The sequence below is a fragment of the Periplaneta americana genome, chromosome 16 (genome assembly GCF_040183065.1).
Source record: "Periplaneta americana isolate PAMFEO1 chromosome 16, P.americana_PAMFEO1_priV1, whole genome shotgun sequence".
Taxonomy (NCBI): Eukaryota; Metazoa; Arthropoda; class Insecta; order Blattodea; family Blattidae; genus Periplaneta; species Periplaneta americana.
The window spans coordinates 180,598,217-180,621,881 of record NC_091132.1 but is presented as its reverse complement, the minus strand read 5'-3'; the positions used below and the strand labels follow the sequence as shown (position 1 = coordinate 180,621,881).

At 35.7% G+C, this 23,665-nt stretch overlaps 1 protein-coding gene across 5 annotated transcripts in view; it reads right to left on the bottom strand.

The window, feature by feature from the left end:
- Positions 1 to 23,665, bottom strand: part of LOC138692150 (zinc finger protein 665-like) — a 65,581-nt gene that overhangs the window by 8,422 nt on the left and 33,494 nt on the right. The window contains exons 1-2 of one of the 5 annotated variants that reach the window (XM_069815173.1): positions 8,462 to 8,583; positions 5,393 to 5,530 (exon numbers count right to left, since the gene is read on the bottom strand). The exons of 2 other annotated variants lie outside the window; for them this stretch is intronic. In XM_069815173.1, the coding sequence (XP_069671274.1) occupies positions 5,393 to 5,530; positions 8,462 to 8,557 (234 nt within the window). In that variant the 5' untranslated portion in view covers positions 8,558 to 8,583. 2 more of the 5 variants (XM_069815175.1, XM_069815172.1) reach the window with 2 other exon arrangements.

Here is a 23,665-nt window from a genome sequence, read left to right as displayed (position 1 = left end):
TTAAGTATGGTATACATTTCAAACTTGTATTCTGTTTTATCAAACTAAATACATTTTTTGATTAGGTGACGTGAATTGTAAACTGTTTAGTCAAAGCAATGAATTTGATTTTGCCACACAAAATTAATTTTAATAATAGATCATACTAATCCTAATTACCAACGTAATATGCGAGAAGTCCAGGAAGAAAATATACTGTTTCATAAATTATTGAACCATTTAGGAAACACCTCGCAACATAAAGATGACTTGTGATAAATAAGTAAACAAGCAAATTATTATTATTATCATTATTATTGTTATTGTCATTATTATTATTATTATTATTATTATTATTATATTATTGTTATTGTCATTATCGTTATTATTATTATTATTATTATTATTATTATTATTATTATTATTATTATTATTACTACTACTACTGTAGTAGCTAGCATTGTGATTTTTCCCTCTTTCATGATATTTGGTGTTAGATGGCAACACTGAAGAGACAGCCAAATTAAACTTTTAGGAATTACACTTACGTGATCCTGACTATTAATGAGAAAAATCTATATGCGTTAACATAGGCCTACTAAATAAAATATTTTCAATTTTATATGAATTACCTTTGCGTCAACATATTGGGGAATGATAATAAGATGAACGCTAGAAATGTCCATGTCGCAAAAAACCTTGAGAAGAGAAACAACAGCATTAATCACATACTGAACTAACAAAATATTTGTATTTTTATTTAAGGTTTATGTCAGAAATGCAAAATTTAATGATTGAAAATTATTCCAATATTAGTGTGATAATTATTATGCACGTCTTTTCTAATTTGTTATTTGGGAAATTTGAAAAAAATACAATATAATTACATGTGCTGCTAAGGTATTTAATGCATGAAACATTTCCTTTCATAAAGCCAAGAAAAAATACGATTTTTTTTAAGGTTGGCACGATATTATAATTTTACTGATCTAGGTACCCTAGATGCGAGTCAGTCACTCTCTTCTCTGTTGCTGGCACAGCTACTCTATGTTTACTGAAGGCTGATTTGAGCTGCATTTGGTGTTCTGCAGCACACCAGCGGATTTTTCGAGTGTGCCACCGCAAACTGGTGAAAAATGGCTGTTATAGAATACATATTTAACCCTCCTAGTACCAGTGGGGTCAATATGACCCCAGTAGCTCTTTTGAAAGAAAAATCTCCGCCATATTTAAAACTATAATTTTCAAAATTTATGACTTTATCCCTTTGAGTCAACTGTATCCAAAAATATTTCATTAATTTTTATATTTTCAATACTTTAAAAAATATTCATTATTTCTTCATTGAGTACCATTTGGGTCTATAAGACCACATTAAATTTGGCTTTTTTCTTTGAATGTAAAATTATAAAAGTAGAAATGTTGACCATTACTTTCAACATCTGTTATACGGAAGACGTGCAACAATGATATAATATTTGCCGCTCATTTCTTATCCATTGTTAAGGTTTGTTGCCTAAGTTTTTATTAGTGTTTTTTTCCTCAGTGTGATGTAGAATTACATGAAGAGTGCAAGATATTTGACTAGTTCGGGAATAGGCGTAATTGTGAAAGAAGAAGATAATGAGGAAGTGGAATATAATGAAGAAAAATCTGTTGACGATGGAGAGATTGATGCTATTATAATCGAAGACTGTCAATCGGCTGAAAATTCTGATGATGATGATGATGATGATGATGATGATGATGATGATGATGATGATGATGATGATGATGATGATGATGATGATGGAGATTTAGAAACTGTTCCTGAAGTTTCTAACATCTCAAATATAATGTTTTCAAGTAAGTATATTTCACCTACCAATTATTTATTACAACAAAAACCAGCAGCAATAATAATAGATGTTCCGCGCCGTAACGTCGTGGTCTAAGGCATTCTGCCTAGGACTCGCGTTACGGAATGCGCGCTGGTTCCAATCCTCATGGGGGAGACATTTTATCATGAAATTTCGTCCAGTGTATGGGACCAGTGCCCACCCAGCATCTTGATGCACTTGGGGAGCTACGATAGGTAGCAAAAATCTGGTTTCGCAAAACCAGCTCTAACGGCTGGAGGGATCATCGTGCTAACCACACGATACCTCCATTATCGTTGGATGATCGCCTAACTCTGCCTCGGCATGTGAACGTGAGGCCAGCAGCCGGCTAGTCGGTCTTGGCCCTTCATGGGGTGTAGCGTCACGGATTACCTTTACATTTTATAGTAATAGATAATCACTAAGTAAATATCTGAAATAGTGATACCGTTGTTTTGATGTCCAGAAATGTAAACGAAGTATGGAACAAAAGTCCTGTTAGATTGCATCAAGGGAGGCAGCCAGCACGAAACCTAATGAAGACGGCTCCAGATCCAACGCGGCTTAGTCTGAGGAATGTAAACACTGGGCAATTAGATTTTGAATTATTTATGAAGCCTAGCATTTTGCATAATATTTTGAAGTGACCAACAAAGAAGGTAACATTACTTAGGGTAACAAATGGATAGATCTTGATAGAGAAGAATTTGAGTGCTGTCTTGGCCTGCTTATACTCGCAGGAGTGTGCAAAGGTCACAATGAGGAAATAGTGAATTTATGGAACACAGAGCATGGCCGATCTATTTTCAATAGCTCTACGGCTAGGAACCGTTTTACCGAAATATCACGCTGTCTTCGGTTCGATGACGCTCAACAGCGAAGACAGAATCGTAGCCCTAATAAATTGGCTGCTATAAGGGACGTATTTGAGCAGTGCTAAGCACATTACATGACGCGTATGAACCACATGAGAATATTACAGTTGATGAACAACTGGTAACTTTCAGGGGCAGGTGTCCTTTTCGGCAGTGTATCCCCTCAAAACCCGAAAAATATGGCAATTACTATGTCACAAACCTGCAAGTGTACACAGGAAGGGGCGAAGACCAGCCTAGAGAATCGAATCAGGGAAAAAGAGTAGTATCGGACTTAACTCAAAATTTATCCCTGAGTGGTAGAAACATCACAACAGATAATTTCTTCACAAGTTCGGACCTGGCAAAGGAATTAGAAAGAAAACAGATGACTCTGTTAGGAAAAATAAGAAAGAATTGCCGTGAACTACCCGCAGAATTTCTCATAGCCAAGGGAAGGAAAGCAGCTTCAAGTCTCTTCGGATTCCAGGAATCCGCTACGATAGTTTCCTATTGCCCAAAAAAGGGTAAGGTAGTGACTCTGCTGAGCACTATGCATTTCAAAGAGGAAATAGCTGAAGATGAAAAAGAAAACCTATTATGGTACTAGACTATAACGCAACAAAGTCAGGTGTAGACACAATGGACAAATTAGTCAGGACATACACTACAAAACCTATGACAAGGAGGTGGCCCATGGTTATTTTTTTTCTAATAGTTTGAATATTAGTGCGCTCAATGCGTTCATAATTTGGCTGGAGTTAAATCCTAACTGGAAGAAAAAAAAAACAACTATAGCAGAAGAGAATTTCTTCTTGAGCTGGGAACATCTTTAGTACACAAGAATAGAAGTAGGCGCACCAAAGTTTCTCCTCCTCGTATTTCAGCACAAGTGCAAAGTGGGGCAAAACGTGGACGATGCCACTTATGTGAACGTTCTGTGGACAGAAAGAATCCAGAAAAGTGTATAAAATGTTCATCTTTCGTCTGTAAACAACATTCCGAGTTGTTTTGTTTCAAATGTAATAATGTATAAGATGAAGGCAGAAGGATGGCAAAGTGTAAAATGTAAAAATGTTTATATACATCGCTGTCCTGTTTTCAAGGTAAACATGTATGTTTTTATGCCAGTTCATTAAAACAATTGCATTACTACAGATAAATCTCGTGTAAATTACTTGGGGTCTATATGATTGGTGGATTTTGTAAGTGATTTATCTTACGACACGTTATCAACTGCAATGGTTATCCAGTTTCTGACTGAAGTGAAGATGATAGATAATGCCAGCGAAATGAATGCAGCATCCAGCACCGAAAGTTACCGAGCATTTGTTCTCAATGATTAAAGGGATAAGCCCTGAAAGAACTTCAACCAGGTAACTTGTCCCAACTAGTTTGCTACTTTCATGCTCTAGTTGGAGTCTAGTCATAAGAGGGAAACGAAATTAAGGTTACTTCTAGTAATTTTAAAATTGGCAAAATGAAGTTTCTAATTGTACGTTTGTCTAACTGTATTAATATTAAATACACATTACTGGCAGAATAAAGATCAGCTATGTAATTTATCGTGCAGTTACAAAATATCTTCTCTCTGCAAATATAATATTCTACAAAGGATATATTGAAAATAAGTACATACTCAAAAAGAAAAGGCGAAGAAATGATGTCACGACACACTGTAGTCCCAACAACAACAATTAAGGAAATTTCCATGATAGCCTTGAATGGTTCTCTGCAGATTTTACAGCGACACTTGTATTTCAATTCAAATTGAATTTTCTCATTCTATTTTTTATCTGTATACTATATTTTCCTGCATGTTGTCATTATGTGAAATATTATCTGCTGTAAATTTTAGTTTATTGTAAACAAATTTCTTTGTCCTTGGCAACCTCACCACGTTAAGAAAGATTGAATATTCATTTATTCATACATCTAAAGCAAAATCAATTATTTGGACACGATAAAAACTATTAAGAATTTTATACAATAAAAAAACATGTCCTTAAGAAACACATTTCTTCAAACGCATTGTGGGAATGTGTAGCTTGCCAACTATTAAGAGTAAGCATAACAAGCAATTTCGCTTCCACATTTAAAACATAAACAGAGATAACAGTTCAACATTATTAGAGTTCTTTGTAACATGACATAACTTGTAATAGTAAATAGTAATAAGTGTTTCTCCTCTCCATCATAGAGGAAAAGGCACTGCAAGTACCGTTGTAAAAAGTAGTGTCTGTGACAACGAAAATTCAAGATAAACATTGGGAGAGGCATATACTGTGCATTAAGGCCCATTCACAATGAAAATTAAACATAACCATAACATAAACGCAGAAGTTTGCGCCCAGGATACCAAATGGGATCATTCACAATGATTCACATAAGCATTGACATAAACATTACTGTAAGACGTTAACATGAAAGTTTGCAAACTCCAAACTTTCATGCTTATGTTTACGTGATTTGCAAAACAGAACACAATCGTGGAGCGCTGAAGTATACAACAGGATATGAGGAAATGGCGTCGTTGTTATGTTTCCATGGTTACCAAGTATGCTTGCGGTTATGTTTATGTACCCATCGTGAACGATGGTATGACTTCTTGATTTTACCGTAAAGTTTACATTCTTAAGTTAACGCTTACGTTAAGTTTAATTTTCATTGTGAATGTGCCTTTACTTGTGCTCCACTCACCTCTGGTTCACGTTTCACCATAGGGAACGAAATTGGCACTGGATCTCCCTCAAATTTTATCTCAGATAAGAGATCAGAGCTCTGCTCCTCATATTCCTCTTTTATACCAGTCACATGCTGATCCAAGAAATTCCGTTCCTGCAGTACAAAGACAAGTTTTAAATTAGCAATTTATTACATGGTGTGAGAAGACGACACCTAATACTACAAGTTGCTCTCTGTGGTTCCGCATGCCACAGTCTGATCACAATCCACAGCATTTGCTTTACATTATGATGAAGAAAGCCAGAATTTATATGCACTTGCATATTTTCATTCAAAAACATTTGTTATACATGTTATTAACATCTATGATGATGAATACGCAAAGCTAAGTGTCCACAGTTTTTTAATATTTCAGCCATTACTGCATATAACAAACTACTGTGCAATATAATGTAGCATATCTTGAACATTGTGTTAGATTAACAACAATATTTGAGTAGTTTTGTAAAGAAACGATAAGACTCTGGACTGTTCTCTTGTCAGCACATAATATTTTTTTGTTGACTGTATTCGATGGCTATAAATTCCTTGTATATGAAGGGAAACTGTCGAAAAACCACCACTGTCTGCTTTTGTTTCAATGAACTACTGGTATTAGATCTATGCAGTAGACAGTAAATATCAATAACTTAAAATAATATACTTTGCAAACTTCCACTCGGTAATGAGTTTTGGAATAAAATTCTGCGGAAATTCCACAGATAGTAACAGTGTATTTCTAATACAAAAAAGAGTAATTAGAATAATAATAGGTGCCAAATCTAAGGAATCGTGCAGGACTATTTTCAAAAGACTACAAATAATGCCTATAACTTGTCAGTATATCTTTTCATTAATAATCTTCCTCGAATGTAATCGTGAAAACTTTGTAACTAATTTAACAGTTCATAGCAAAAATACACGTAAAAAAACTGACTTTCATACTAACTTCTGGACCACGAGAGGAACGAGGATATACTGCAGGAACTCAACATGCAACCATTAGAAGAAAAAATTACAGAATACAGAAACAGATGGCTTGAACACATTTCTCGTATGGGAGCTGGCCGGACACCCCAAGAATTGCTAAAATACCACCCTTAAGGACGACGACGACCTGGATGTCCACAGAAACGTCTATTGGATCCTGTATAGCTGCAACCGAAACAGGCCAACAATGGCCTAATTTCGTGCTTGGAATATAATGATGATGATTACTCAGGACAATACCAAAGAAGGATTGTGCAAAAACATTAATAGAACAACTCGCTGGCCTCCAGATCCGGAGCTTGGGTTGGACTCCCCGACTGGTCTGATTGATTGCTTTCTTCCAAAGTTTTCCCCAGCCATGGGACTGATGTCGGATAATCTATGGCGAGTTCTCGGCCTCACTTCACATCACCCCTGTTAGGTCTGATTTCCTGATTGGGTTTTCTCCGGGGTTTTCCCCAACTATAAGGAAAATGCCAGGTAATCTTTTCGCGAAACCTCGGCCTCACATCATCTCAGTAGTTCTCGTCATAAAATTGTAAAAAAATTGTAGAAAATTGTAAAAACATGTAAAAATATTCTAATTGTAATCTTGTAAAATTCTGACTTCTTCCACATCTTAAAGCTTCATTGCTAATGTAAGATCTATGGAATATAATAAATGAAATGAAAAAAAAAGGAAAATTTCTAACTAATAATTAATAAATAATTGATTAACTGGCGAACTTACTCGTGTTAATTATGTAAGCATGTGCGGCTTACAGCTGTTTGGTGTTACTTGCCACCATCATCAGAGTCTTCTGGGTTTGGCGGCATTTCGATATCTCTGCCTGTTGAGTGGGTGCGTTCTTGTGGTGAAGGGTTGTGTCAAATAGTGTGTGTGTTCTGAAATTGATCTGTGTGTTGAGAATTTGATCAGGATGTGTTTTGGTGTGCCTGTATATTTCATATTGTTCTAGTGTGTTGAGTTTTTGGTTTTTAGGTTGTATGTGTAGGATTTCCATGTCTGTGTTTATATATGGTTGGCATTAGTTATGTGTTCGGCATATGTAGATGTATTGTGTCCTCTGGATAATGCTTTGATGTGTTCTTTGTATCGAGTTCGAAATGATCTGCCTGTCTGTCCAATGTAGAAACTGTCGCAACTATTGCATGTGAGTTTGTATACGCCTGTGTAATTTCTCTATACATCCATTAACAAAGTCAGTATAAAATGCATTTTGTAACTTATGCTCTTTTATTTATATTTTCAACTGCATCAATGTTGTAACACACGAAGAAATAATTTCGGTAATGCTCGCTTACTCTTGAACTTTGCCCTTATTTCACATCAACATTTTTCCTGGTCGGCTATTTTCTGATGCTGAAGCATATTTAATAATTTCCTAATTGATTTAAGCTCTCAAACATTCATTTCGAGTACAACTACGAGCTAACCTGTACCACAATGAGGACGTGAATAACAGAAGCAGATCTCAAATCAATGTGCTTGTAAGTTTTCCACAATATTTAATACAATTAAGGTCACATTTTTCGTTGTCAATAAGTGGTAGCATGTGCTCCATAAATACTGATCAAGTGAGTGAAAGAAGGTTACTGTTGTAGGACATGAGAAAGCATATCGGCTGAATATAATTATGCCTTAGAAATTATAATACAGAACTAAATGTTATGAGGTACAGAGCAAAATCTCTCTCAAACAAAATACAAGATTCATCTAAGTTTCTTACAGACGTGCCAAACAGAACCACAGTGGAGCTGTGGACAAGATTACATTAATAACTGAGACTCTGCATTACTTGATCGTGATGCAGGGTGAGTAATGGTCACACAGATTAACTGATCTTCCTGTGAAAATTCCTTCCTATGAGGAGAGTAGAATCAACGCACACTTCATAATGCCAGACCAATTCATGACGCCTTATACCAAACAGCAACAGCATGGGGCTCTGATTTGGTCTACTGGATATAAAGAGTGCAATGTTGAAATTAGTGCTTTTCTGGCACTGTTGGACTAACAAAGAAACAAAATACATTGTAAGATTTTTGAGTTACCTCTGATAAAGGATCATTTTCATTCATTTTGTATAGGCTATCATGTAGTTGTAAGTCGAGAGGATCAACTGCAGGTTCCATTTTGATCACATCCATCACAACTGAAAGAAAAGGTTATGTAACTGACAGTGATTACAGAAACTGTGCTGTTGAGAAACAGTTATAACAAATTGCTACGATCTAGTTCACATCGCATTCATTACCTTGTACTCAATCTTCTTCCACAATTCCCTGCTAAGACCCGTAAAAAAATGTTAGGCCTAGGTTTTAATTAACGACGCTCGCAACTGCCGAGGTTATATCAGCGTCGCCGATGTGCTGCATTTTTGTCCCGCAGGAGTTCTTTTACATGCAAGTAAATGTACTGACATGAGCGTTCGACCCAGGCCCGGGATCGAACCCGCAACCTCGGGCATAGAACGCGACCGCTATACCAACTGCGCTAACCAGGCCGACAAGAACTCTAGATTAGCTACCTGCTAACATCAGGGACCATCCAAATAATATTCAATTCAAACTCAAAATAACTTACTAGAACTTGGGCAATATGGTATTTAAGACATTGTATTATATTGTCAGACTCCAAAGCAGTTATTCTATCAATAGTCTCTAAACACACACCTTCATCTCAAACAGCAGAAATAACTAAAATGCTCTCGCAATTAACATCACTCAATTCCAATGGTTACCATCCCATTGTGGAATCCTGGGAAACTAGAATGCGGATGCTTTAGCAAAGAAGGGCAGCACTGCTACTTACAGACCTGTTACTAAATCTATGTATTATTATGTGATAATATATATTAAATCTATATACCTAGACTTCAACAAACAAAATTTGATAACACAATCTCAAGGGAAAAATTGGAACTCTCTGCATCATAATTCATAGTTAATTCCCGATTTACCATGAAAATCGTCTGTAGCTGCATTTAGATTGGCAACAGGCCATGATTGTTTGGCCAAACACATGCATAGAATTGGACTATATCAGTCCCCTAACTGCCCATTGTGCAACTCAAACCAAGAAATGGATTCGGAACACCTCAAAATCTGTGCTTCAGTGGGTGACCATGATAATATCTTTGAAAAATACTGGAGTGCAAGAGGTCAAATGACTTTATTCTCAAACGCCTGGCATTAGAAAACAACAAAAACAACATATTTAAGACAGACTCAAACATGGCACTTCGTAAAGAATTATCTTATTCCAGCATAAAATACTTCCATCAACAGTGATATCATGCCTATACAATTTTTCTGAATTTAATTTCTAATTCAGGGACTAATTCCTTGTTTATTCTTAATTTCCACAAGAATCTGTCTAGTGTCTATTTAATGAGTCAGTTTTTTTAGTATTTTGATTCTATTATAAGTGTAATTTTAATTGTATTCGTGAAATTGTGGTTGTAATGTCTTGGTAGAGAGGAAAAGAAAGTCTAGTGGTCTGATCTCCACAAGGTAAAAGAGGTAAATACCAAACACTTTATCTTAAATTTCTCAACACGTCTGAAACCAGCAATGTGTTGCAGAAGAACAAGTAACATTTTTAGTACCGATATGAATACTAGGTATTTTATTGAAAGATACACTAATTTCATTTTCTCTACACACAATAGATATTTGGCACATACATAGTGCATTTGCAAGTTGGGTTCTGGCGTCTTGTCAGCCCATTTGAGTTGTGTGGATATAAAGGGAAGAAATGTGACGGTGTCATGTATGATGCCTGGGGTAGCTCAGTCGTTAGAGCATTCATGCGCTAAGGGAAGGCTCGACTCGTGTAATCTAACGGTTATAACTGATAATTAATCACTTTCGTGATATTTTGTTCGATATTATTTTCTCCAAACGATTATTTGTAGCAATGTTATTAACTGCATTTCATTCATTCCTAGTGTTCTGTCCAAGGGCAGAACATTCATTGCAAACCCAGCATTCTCCAATCTCTCCTATTTTCAGTCTCCCTCTTAGTCCCCACATATCATATATATATATATATATATATATATATATATATATATCTCATATATATGTGGCCGGAAGGAAAAAGGTCTTAAGTCAATTTTTTGTTAAAATGGGATTTCACATATTCTGAAAGTGGAAACAATTCTCTACAATCTGGTGAAAGAGCTAAAGTCAAATAAAACTCCTGACTGGATTTACAGAGCGTTACCAAATGTCCTAAGTACTTTTTGAATCGAGCACACACAAAATAAACGACTTAAGAATATTTAATACTTTATTTCTTACAAACCATCACATGTTTTCCTTCCATGCTTCCCTATTGAAAAGACCTAACTTGCATTTTAGCCATTTTATCATATACTGATGCCCTTTCCTTGTAAAGCTTTAAGCACCAGGGTAAACAGTCCTATAATTGTTTAAGACCCATTTTGCATTCCTAATAAATTACATTTCTCATTTATTTTGCTATTAAAAAGGTCTTATGTTTAAATAGTCCCTTCTACACAGTTTCGGTTGTAGTCTTAAAAGGGCTTAAGTGCGACTATTTTTGGAAATAATCAAGAAAATTGTTAAATGAGCAACATTACCTATTTTAGAAGAAATATAAACAAATAATAACCAGCAAAAACCTCTTGGTTAAAAAACTCTATAATTGAAACCAATTTCAATCTTTCTACTGCTCTCTTGAAAAGTATAAAATTTTTACTTAAGACCTTTTTCCTCCCAGCCATAATCATAAGTCTGATAATGATTTTTGTAGTTACAATCCTCTGTATATAGGTACTGTATATTTTTCTAAATACTTTATGCATTCCCTGAAAATTTTACATTTTCAAAGAACTGTGGATTTATATTAACTTACGTATATGTACTTTCCACGCAGTAACAATATTTGTCCAGTTAACTTATATTTTTAATTGCAAACTGAAGAGTTAAACGACGAGCCTACAGCATTTTGTAATAACTTGCTTACCTGTACTTCTCTCACTTATGTATAATCCAGTTCGCATATTAACACGAATATGTCAATGCACGGTAGTATTAATTTAAATAATTAAACTTAAAATAAAATTATCTGTTGCAAGTTCATCATGCTAGTATGATTGTACTATTGTTCAGTTCTCGTCACATGTTGCTTCAATGTGGGGGAATCATTTTAAGCAATCCTACCTTTGCTTACGAGATTATATGATCCTTCAGTAAGGAGAATACTATTGAATATCACCAGTATATGACTACTTGGAAAACCTAGTCCCTACAAATGAACTGAGTTACAATATAGCGAAAAATCAGTGCCTACTATGATACCAAATATCGGAATTAAATAAACTTTGTACCTAAATATCTTTAAAATTCGCTTTGATATTATAGTTCAAGCTAAAACTTCTTAACGGATAACAATAACAATAAAATAACGATAGACCCATCAAAATTGATGTACACATATAACTGTAATGAATCTACAATGGGCAAATGAAAATATATTCGAGACTAAAGCCTATGTATACTTGCAATATATACCTATATTCTTCATATATATATCTTTACAAAATTAGAGCATGCCACTTCAACAATATAAAACTTTCACCAAACGAAACTCCTATCTTCCAATTTATCAACCATTAGCGACTAACCAAAACTTAATTGATCTAGAGAAAACGCAAAGCTCTCCGATCTAAATGGCCGTGGGCTATGACCAAAGCGCTGTTTACGAACATAGCTTTATTGTATTGTATTTATTAACATTCCATGTTATTCATAAACTGCATTACAGCTAGAATATGGAACAAGTAAAAAAAACTTAATACTATTATAAAGTCTTAATTTATAGTCACAGTCTAAATTGATGAAATATATACAGAGGAGATTTACAATATACTGTAGTCTACTAGTACAACACATTGTTTTAGTATCAATTTCATGTTATTGAATGTCATGAATTCCCCTGCAGAATAGAAGGCATGAGAGCAAAGAAGTGAATAGTGATGCGTGCTTAATAATAATAATAATAATAATAATAATAATAATAATAATAATAATAATAATAATAATAATAAATGAGTCGTCTAGAATCAAACTGCACTTTATCCAAAAATCTGATTTTGCAGGAAAGACGAAAAACTAGTCCAGTTAGATTCCAAACTGTGATTTTTCTTATAAAGTTGAGGCATATAAATTGCAGTTTGACTCCAAACGGCCAATTTATCACATTCCCTGCAAAATTCTGCACTGAAACATGTCGAAACAGAAATGTAAATGTTACAATGTATATTCTACATTCCTCTAGATGGGTTATTATGAAACAATTATTGAGTTATTAATTTCTCAAGGCCAGTGATGGCAACACCAAATGTATAGATGAAGTCTAGGTGGATCGTTTTTAAAGTAATGAAGGAGAACTCTCATATCTGAAAGGAGTAGTGCAGTTCATTATGTGTATCCCTGAAACAAATGATCTGTCGAAAGATTATTTTCTCACATGAACGGTTTATGAACTGATGAGAAAAATAAATTGTCTATGTAAACAATAAAATCAATGCTTGGTGTAAAATCATTCTCCTGTGAGGATTGTGTGGTTTTTCATGACTTGATTCTCCAAAATAAACAACTGTTAAGTGAAATTAATTTTTCAGATGAATATTGCAAAGCCCATGTGGATTGATTTATAAGAATATTTTTACATGAGTAGTGAATTTTGCAGCTATTTCTGTGATAAACTAGTATAAACAATTTGAAGGCAACCTACATAAAGAAGCTGGGTAACTTTCGGTGTTGGACCCCGGACTCATTTCACCGGCATTATCACATTCATCTCATTCAGACGCTAAATAACCTTTGCTGTTGATAAAGCGTCGTAAAATACCTTACTAAAATAAATAAAACAAATAAATACAAAAAGAAGCATAAACTTAATGCAAATATGGTTCCCTAGCAATTTTGTCTACTTACCCTTAGTTAGTAAATAGTGTTTCTGTAGTAAACTTTACTACACACACAATTTGTAAGATTGGCATGTTTGATAGGTGCGCATACTAAACTTACTCAGTGATTACTGATGTGTCCCCGTGTTTGTTTTTTTTTTTTTTTTTTTTTTCCAATATGTCTGGGAACCCTAGTCCTAAATCCAAGTTTCATAATTTGCTGAAAGTGGAGTTTCATTCTAGGCGATTCGCATACATATTATGAAACTAGTTTATGGTAGTCTTATGAAAACTTCATAGTCCTACTCTTAATACCTTGTAAAATGAAAAATATTTTTCATTAAGTCTCCTACTTAGTCATTATTGTAACGCGACGAGACCTCCACAGAATTATGTAATATTTTATTTGTAAACTCCAGCAATGCAAAGTTTGGTTCTTCACATTCTTTTCCCATCTCACTCTAATTACGAAAAAAATATACACAATTTTTTTCAAACTATTGTCACTTACAGTTCCGCATTATTTCTTATGTGCCCTTCTGTGGGTTAGTTTCAGAATTTTCTTTTTTATAAATAAACTATTTTATGAAATTTTGAGCTGTAACCACTGAACTACGCCGAAGTTCAATCCACCGCACTGGATGGAATCCCTCTCCTCAAGTGTTTTTCCCTTTATGGCCTGACTCCAAGATCGACATACATGTTGACATATATTAAGTCAAGTCCCTTTAAACAAGGAGCCCACTCAATTGAGTGACATGGTGGCCGTAATTCCACAGAAGTGGTTTTAGCTTTCTTAATAATATATTGTACGAAACATTTAGCACCGTCTTACAGGGTAACTAATGTATTCACAATCTTGATTACTGTGTAGTGTCGAAGAGAATGCTATTAAGAATGATTTATCATGTTGGCATTTTTGTGTACAGTGAACTATTTTCTTGCAGATGAAAGAAAAAATCGCAAGTTTGATGCTTGCCGATCATGACAAGATTTGTCAAACAGGATTACTTGAAGAGTTTAAGTAAATGAATAAATATACAATGGGCCAAGTGACAAAAACATTAATTAATTCTTCTTTTGGCATAAAGTGTGCTATGAAACAACTGTAAATTTAAGAAAGAACGACGAAATAAAATGGGACCTGAAAGTAATCCTATATCGCATACAAATACATACAGTCGCGCTCAAACCTTCTGACGTTTGCAAGTGTGTCTGCTTATCGGCGATAGCCAATAGCGGCAGTGCTGCGTTGCAACATATGGGCTACGCAGACCCGCCGCATAGTCGTCGCTTAGAAATCTCAAAATCAAATAACAAGTGTGCTGGGAAAATTGGTATATTGCTGGAACCCTGCATGTATATATGATGAATGTTTCATGTTTTCTGAACACATAGAAACAAAAATCACATTTATACCCCCAATGGATCCAATTTTATGGGTTAATACAATAAAACCCAGATAAGACGCTGTTCAAGGGACTGCGTGTAAACCTCGTATTAATCAGGACCGCGTATTAGACGGGTATACTAATTTTCACTTATATACAGTATCTATTAGCATTTTTCTTTATTGAAATACATGATTCATGAAAGATAATACAGCATTACTCCATTATGTAATACCTAGACTTCGTTGAATTGCCACACACAGCATGCTATCCGGTTGCCGATGTATGGTAGTATAGAGGTGGTGAGCGACCACCCGGTCTCGTAGTATAAGCAGTTCATGTTAAGAGATGTGACCGGTTCAAATAGATAGAGCAGCTACAGCTAATGTATACCTATGTAAGCACTTGTTTTTGCATTACTGTGGTTGGAAGAGTCAAAGCTTAACATTTGTTCAGTGCAGACAAGAATTCAATCAAACATACTACAATGAGAGTGTTGCTGTTCCAAACAATTGCCCCTGGAATACTTTACCCCCGCAGCCAGTCTTACACCGTTGGGGAACGTGGTTGAATGATGTTAATTATTATGCAGAACATTACGGAAATATAATGCAGGTAATTGATGCATTGGATAGCACAGACAGTTCCGCTGTTGCAGCTGTAAAATCATTGCTTTTGAACAGCTATTGGAAGATATTCTGTTCATTGATTCTAATTAGAAAATCGTGTCCAAAAGCATCATCCTGTTAGAATCGTCTAAACTACAACTCTCAGAAGCCCTTAATATAGTGGATAAAGTATCACAAACCGTTATCCAAAATAACAATTCATTAATTTCAGAAAAAGAGAAATGTAAGTTCAGAAACATTATTGCTAAAAATTCTGCCTATTCACAACTTCGTATAATAAATGATGTCCCATCAGGTCACGACGAGACATCTGAAGTTGGTGTACTAAAAAGTAGTGACTTTCCGTTCTTCAAATATGCACGTATTACATCGTGTGATGTTGAACATACATTTTCCCAAAATAACAACTGTTTAAGGTACCATCGGTGGAGGTTACTTTGCAGTCGCTCAAAATGTACGTAACTGTTCACTGCAATGCACATATTCAAGGATGATGTGAGTATCTTACATCAAATTTTAATAGGTAATATATCTCACTATAAACTAATTGTGTATTTACATGTTTAGACACTTCCTACATGAATGATCATTCATTATATTTCTTGAATGCAGGATACAGGTTTTATTGTAACCGCAGTATATTGCTCAGTGTTTACATCAGAGGCATACTTCATCCGTTGCACGCCCCCTACTCATACAGTCTATACCGCGTGCGCAGTAAACCTTGCGATTCTCGTGGCAATTCCACGAAGTCTAGTCATTACTATACTGTACGTCAAAGACATTTACAATATACACTCTAATCAATTCTTTCGAAAAAAGTAATTTATAGTTATTTGTCGCTTGCGTGTTTCCAAGTCCTCATGTTTATCACCTTCATTTTCCTGCGCTTATATCCTTCCCAAGTCGGAGCTGCAGAGATTAAGTCGCGATTTTTTATTATTGTCCTTAATGTGGATGATGTGATTTCTAATGAATCAGAGAGTTGTTTCTGATTAAGAGTACTGTTCTCATCGTAATTTCGTAAGATTTCCATTTTTTCCGTCACAGTTGCCTTTGTCTCATTGCTTTTGTGCTGACTTCCAACACTGAAGTATGGGACGATGTTTATATAGATGCGATGGGATAAGGAATGTCTATATGTAAGAATTTTGAGAACCATAAACTTACAGCTTCAAACATAGGGTCTCTTCAGAATATTACCATTCCATTTCCAACAATGTAATAAAAACGACTGCATGTTCATAATCGCGTGTTGACATGTTGTGACGTCATTAGCTTCCAACAATAGATCACAGGCAGTTTGCAAATTGGTCTACAACAATGATTTGCTTCGACAGCACACTGTTATTGAATTCCTCATTAGACAGAAAAAATCTTCTGATGAAAATCACCTCAGGCTTCAGCATGCATACAAAGATGTGTACATGGACGCCAGCAGTGTTAGGAGATGAATGAAACATTTCAAATACTGGAACAAGATTTCAAATTACAAATTTTAATGCATCGGAAGATGCTATAACATGGTCAAGTACAAATTTATATAATAATACAGAATAGAACATGTTGTTGTTGTTTAGTCAATTGTCCGAAGACAGGTCTGAAAGGTACAAGTGATACCAAGAAGACACCATTTAAGAGGCAACTAGGGTAGGAGATAACGGGGTAGGGTGGCCAGTTCCTTTCCTCTGCCATTGCATACATCGCTGACTAGCTACACAATACACCAGTCAGGCTTCAGATGCATACAAACAGTTATTCTTCAACTAACACATATCCTCCGCCTGATAATAAATGTGCATATCAGCCAGAACCTCAAATAGAGGAAATAATACATCAGACTACAGAATATAATTACAACAATAGAAATAGAAATCCATATATTGTGGGTCCCTATCACCACGGTATGGCGCGTCCTCAGGTTGCGGATAGAGGAAACGGCCTCCAGATATGGAGGGTAGCTGCGAATATATTGAATAAGCAGTCATGGACAACCGATAAGAGGCGGGCCTCCAACCTGGGGGTTGGGCGAAGGGCTAACAACCCATCACCGTAAAAAACAGCTTGTTACCAATCCCTACACTAAGCCTCGGAAAAGGACTGATTCTCTGGCATGACTACAGCAAAGGAATAAGGTTTTGAGATTTGATACTTGGAACTTAACTTGTCTTTATAGAACAGGAGGGGTAACATTAGTAGCAAAAGAACTAGCTAGATATAGAATAGACTTCGTAGACGTGCAAGAGGTCAGGTTAGGTGGGAATGGCATATGACAAATAGGTGTTTACTTGTTGTCTTATGGGGAAGAAAACAATAAACACCAATTAGGAACAGGATTCTTTTTTCATAAAACAATAAAATCTGCAGTAAACAAGGTCGAATTTGTCAGTGACAGGTTATCATATTTAGTACTCTAGGGTAGATGGTGCAACATCATAGTTATAAATGCACACGCCCCTACAGAAGAGAAAGGCGACCATATAAAGGAATACAAAATGTTGTCCAATATTCATTTGAGAAGACTAACTCCGTACGTAGATGAAATTATTGAGGATCATCAGTGCGGTTTTAGGCGTAAAATATCGACTATTGATCAGATTTTTTGAATTCGACAGATATTTGAGAAAATATGGGAGTATAAGGGTACAGTACATCAGTTATTTATAGATTTCAGAAAGACATATGACTCGGTTAAGAGAGATGTATTATATATTCTTATTGAATTTGGCATTCCCAAGAAACTAGTTCGATTAACTAAAATGTGTCTCAGTGAAATGTACAGCAGAGTCCGTATAGGCAAGTTCCTATCTGTTGCTTTTCCAATTCACTGCGGGCTAAAGCAAGGAGATGCATTATCACATTTAATTTTTAACTTCGCATTAGAATATGCCATTAGGAAAGTTCAGGATAAAAGGCAGGGTTTGGAATTGAACGGGTTACATCAGCTTCTTGTTTATGCAGATGACGTGAATATGTTAGGAGAAAATCCACACACGATTAGGGAAAACACGGAAATTTTATTTGAAGCAAGTAAATCAATCGGTTTGGAAGTAAATCCCGAAAAGACTAAGTATTGATTATGTCTCGTGATCAGAATATTGTACGAAATGGAAATATAAAAATTGGAGATTTATCCTTCGAAGAGGTGGAAAAATTCAAATATCTTGGAGCAACAATAACAAATATAAATGAAACTCGGGAGAAATTTAAACGCAGAATAAATATGGGAAATGCCTGTTATTATTCGGTTGAAAAACTTTTATCGGCTAGTCTCCTGTCAAAAAATCTGAGTTAGAATTTATAATAATCATATTACCGGTTGTCCTGTATGGTTGTGAAACTTGGACTTTCACTCTGTGAAAGGAACAGAGATTAAAGGTGTTTGAAAATAAGGTTCTTAGGAAAATATTTAGGGCTAAGAGGGATGAAGTTACAGGAGAATGGAGAAAGTACTGAATGTATTGTATTCTTAATAATAATAATAATGATAATAATAATAATAATGATAATAATAATAATAATAATAATTATAATAATGATTTATTTTAGGTGGGAGAGTTAAGGCCGTAAGGCCTTCTCTTCCACTCAACGTGACATAATTAGGAACATTAAATCCAGATGTTTGAGAAGGGCAAGGCATGTTGCACGAATGGGCGAATCCAGAAATGCATATTGAGTGTTAGTTGGGAGACCGGAGGCAAAAATACCTTTGGGAAGGCCGAGACATAGATGGGAGGATAATATTAAAATGGATTTGAGGGAGAGGGGATATGATGATAGAGACTGGATTAACCTTGCACAGGATAGGGACCGATGGCGAGCTTATGTAAGGGCGGCAGTGAACCTTCGGGTTCCTTAAAAGCCATTTGTAAGTAAGTAAGTAAGTAAGAAATAGAAATAAAATAAAACAAACAATATAAAGGCGATACAATAATGTTAACAAAAATTGAGGACCGAATCAGTATTTCAAGGGGTACAGATAAGAAATAACATTTTAAATGTGTAAACTTATGGCTACATTAATAAAATTTTGATACATACACTGGATGAGTACAAAACTGCAATATAATTCACAATAAACCGGCAACGGAAAAGACAATGTGCATAATTGAAAAATGGCATTCTTTCGTGAGAACAAGCCAGTTGACATAAACACAAACTCAGTCATTCAGTGTTCCGGCAAAGGCCACGTCTTTCAATGCAAACCCAGCTTTCTAAAATCTTTCCTATTTTCTGTTTTCCTCTTTGACCCCACATATGATTCACATATCTTAATGTCGTCTATTATATATCTTTTTCAGCCCCGAGCAATTCTCCCGTTCACAATTTCTTCCAGTGCATCCTTCAGTAGGCAGTTTCTTCTCAACCAGTGACCCAACCAATTCCTTTTTCTCCTCCTGGTCAGATTCAGCGTCATTCTTTTTTGACCCACTCTTTCCAAAACAGCTTCATTTCCTATTAAGACTGTCCACTTAACAAGTTCCATTCTTCTCCATATTCACATTTAAATAGCTCTTTTCACTTCTCTTCACTTCGTCCTAATGTCCATGCTTCTTCCCCATACAATGCCATTCTTCATAAAAAGCACATCAGTAGTCTCTTCCTTAGTTATTTGTCCAGAGGTCCGCAGTAGATACACCTCTTTCTATTAAAAGCTTCCTTGGCCATTGCTTTCCACCGTTTGAGTTCCCGGCAGCAGCTCATGAAACTGCTTATAGTAAACCCCAAGTATCTGAGATTTGTCCACTTGTTCTACTGCTTCATTCAGAATTAGTAAATTTATCTTGTTTATTTTTGTACCTACAACCATGTTTTTCGCCTCATTTGTATCTATCTTCATCCCATATTGCTTGGAGATGTCCCTTAGCTCCAGCAGCTTACCTCTTAGTATGATCTCTTCTTCAATCGCCATATCATCAGCAAATCTTATGTACAGCACGGGACGCAAGATCTGTTATGTGACATTACTATGTACCGTGGCTATGTCACCAATCAGTGTGGAGGTGGAAAACAGGTTTTAGGTATGAGATGCCCTTAATTGTCTCTAGATTCCTTTATTAAACATCATGAAATAAATTCTATTTTTGAAAGCTCAATCTTTCCCTTCTGACACAGCTCACATGTCAGGTATCGCCTCTTCATCTATAGTTTACCTTCTTACTCTTGCTATCACTCATCCTATGATCTCAAAACAATTCTTCAAACATAGATTAACCTACTAACAAATTTATTACACAGAATTGTTTAATAATTCAATTGACTCGGTAATCTGATCACATATACATAGGATAATACTGAACGTGATTCTATTCCATTTTTTATTAAGACACGATGGATTAAGATGATGTCATGTTACGGCCTCCATGCTACAAAATATACGACAAGAAAATAGTTTTATGACAACAGAGTGAATCAACTTTCACTTTTCCTAAAAATTTCCCGTTCACCTTTTGATGAATGCATTTGAACAGTATTTAACTTCTAGTTACATTTTTCGTTCCCGGTTTATTTTGTGGACCAGACCTCAAAAACTTTAGATTACAGAAATGACAAAAACATTCCACAATCATGGCATTACCAAATCTTTTCATCAGTATGTTTGCAAACATATTTGAAATAGTTTTGCAAAGGAAACACGTTTCAGGCACCTCGCCTATACATGGCAATAGCTTTTCACGATACCCCACAGTGACAAACCAACTCACCACAAAAATAGCATTAGAAATATTCGTTACGATAAGGTAAGAGTACTTGAATATTTAGCAATAGTAAAACACATTTGACGGTTGACACATTTATGTTTTTCAAAAGTTCAGTAGAGACCAGTAGAGAAAGAATCACTCACAACGAACATCGTATTTTTCGGTTTCTGGTCTCTTTGTCGGCGTCCATGAGCTGTTAGGTTATCCTATTTCGAGTAACAATTACCACAAACATTACATTTGGAAGGTTACTCGCAAATGCGAAAGAGATCTTGGTGTTTTAGGTTACCCGATTGCAAGTAACAATTATCACAAACACCAGATTGCTACAGTTTCTAGCCTGTGTGAATCCGCTTATGTCTTCTTACGTTAGTCAAATCCGTGAAACACTTACCGCAAATTTCACATTTAAAAGGTTTCTCGCCACTATGTCGACGCTCATGTACTTTCAGGCCGGCCAACGTAGCAAAATCTTTATTACAAATATCGCAAATGAAAGGTTTATCGCCTGTGTGCCCGCGATTATGGACGTTCAAGGTATAAGACTTCGAGTAACACTTACCACAAACATCGCATTTGAAAGGTTTCTCGCCAGTGTGTGTACGTTCATGGTTCTTCAGTCTGTATAGGTGGGAGAAACATTTACCACAAACGTCACATTTAAAAGGTTTCTCGCCAGTGTGAATTCGTTCATGCACCTTCAGTTTATCCGATTTCAAGTATCGCTTACCACAAACATCAAATTTGAAAGCAGTGTGAAGCCGGTTATGTCTTATTAGATTACTGCAGTCAGAGAAACACTTACCACAAATTTTACATTTAAAAGGCTTCTCGCCCGTATGTCGGCGCTCATGTGTTTTTAGGTTATCCGACGTCGTGAAGCCTTTACCACAAACATCGCATATGAAAGGTTTATCGCCTGTGTGCCTGCGTTTGTGGATTATTAAGGTACTCAACTGCAAGAAACATTCACCACAAACATCACATTTGAAAGGTTTCTTGCCAGTGTGCAGAAGTTCATGGCATTTCAGATAATTCAAATAAGAGAAACACTTATCACAACTGGTACATTTAAAAGGTTTCACGCCAGTGTGCACGCGTTCATGCTTCTTTAGTAAATAAGCCATAGAGTAAGACTTATCACACCTGTCACATTTGAAAGGTTTCTCAGCAGAGTATTGATGATCATGCCCATTCAATTTATTAGACTTCAAGTTATCACATTTGAAAGCGGTGTGACACAGGCTATGTCTCTTTAGATTGCTCAATATAGAGAAACACTTACCACAAGTTTTACACCTAAAAGGTTTCTCGCCCGTATGAACGCGCTCATGTATTTTTAGGCAAGCAAATGTTGTGAAATCTTTGCCACAAACATTGCAAATGAAAGGTTTTTCGCCTGTGTGGCCGCGTTTATGGACGTTTAAACTACCCGCCTGCGAATAACACTTACCACAAACATCACATTTAAAAGGTTTCTCGCCAGTATGAACGCGCTCATGTCCTTTCAGGCTGGCCATTTTCGTGAAATCTTTACTACATACATCACATTTAAAAGGTTTCTCGCCTGTATGTTTCTTGCCAGTATGAACCCCCTCATGTCTTTTTAGGCAAGCCAAAGTCGTGAAATCTTTACCACAATCATTGCATATGAAAGGTTTATCGCCTGTGTGCCCGCGTTTATGGACTTTTAAGCTACCAGCCTGCGAATAACACTTACCACAAACATCACATTTAAAAGGTTTCTCGCCTGTATGAACGCGCTCATGTCTTTTTAGGCAAGCCAATTTCGCGAAATCTTTACCACAAACATCACATTTGAAACGTTTCTTGCCTAAGTCGATGGGTAAATGCTCGTTCTGTTTTTTCGCAGTTGAGGAAGATACTTTCGAGAACTCTAGTTCCAATTGTTTCTCATCTTCATGAGTCCACACAGGTTTTCCCAAAGAACTTGAATTCTTGGGAATGTCGCACACAGTCTCGTTCTCTTCAAGAGGAAGACTGTCCAATTCTGATGATATAATCGGGAGGATTATATTGGTAGCTGCAATCCTGAAGCAAAGATACTATTAATCTATAAAATAGTCGCAACGAATATACATACAATTTTTGAACATTCAAATGAACACAAACCTATTTCATGAGGTGCTATTATATGCGATTGTTTCCAAATTCCGTATTACAAATATGCTATAAATTTTTAGAATTCTTATTCATGTTATATAAAGACTGATTCACGAGTAGTTACCGTCCCTTACGCAGCTTATTTTCGAAGACATGAGCAAATATGTCATACAAACATGTATCCTAATATCAATATTTTCAGAGTTACACTAATCTGAATTTCATAGTAAAGTACGGTTTTTTTTGTTGTAAGATTAAAAGAATATTACAAATAGAAAATGAACTACGAGCATTCAACTGTCTCATTATTATCGTACTCACATGCAGATATTTATAGAAACGCACGCGGCCATCTCGTAACTTCAAAATCATAAGTTGCGGTGCAGATTTCGTGACAGCACTGCTCCAAACTCACTGTATGTGCGAAATATTGAACACCAAGAGGATTAATGGCTTTACAGCTAAGAAC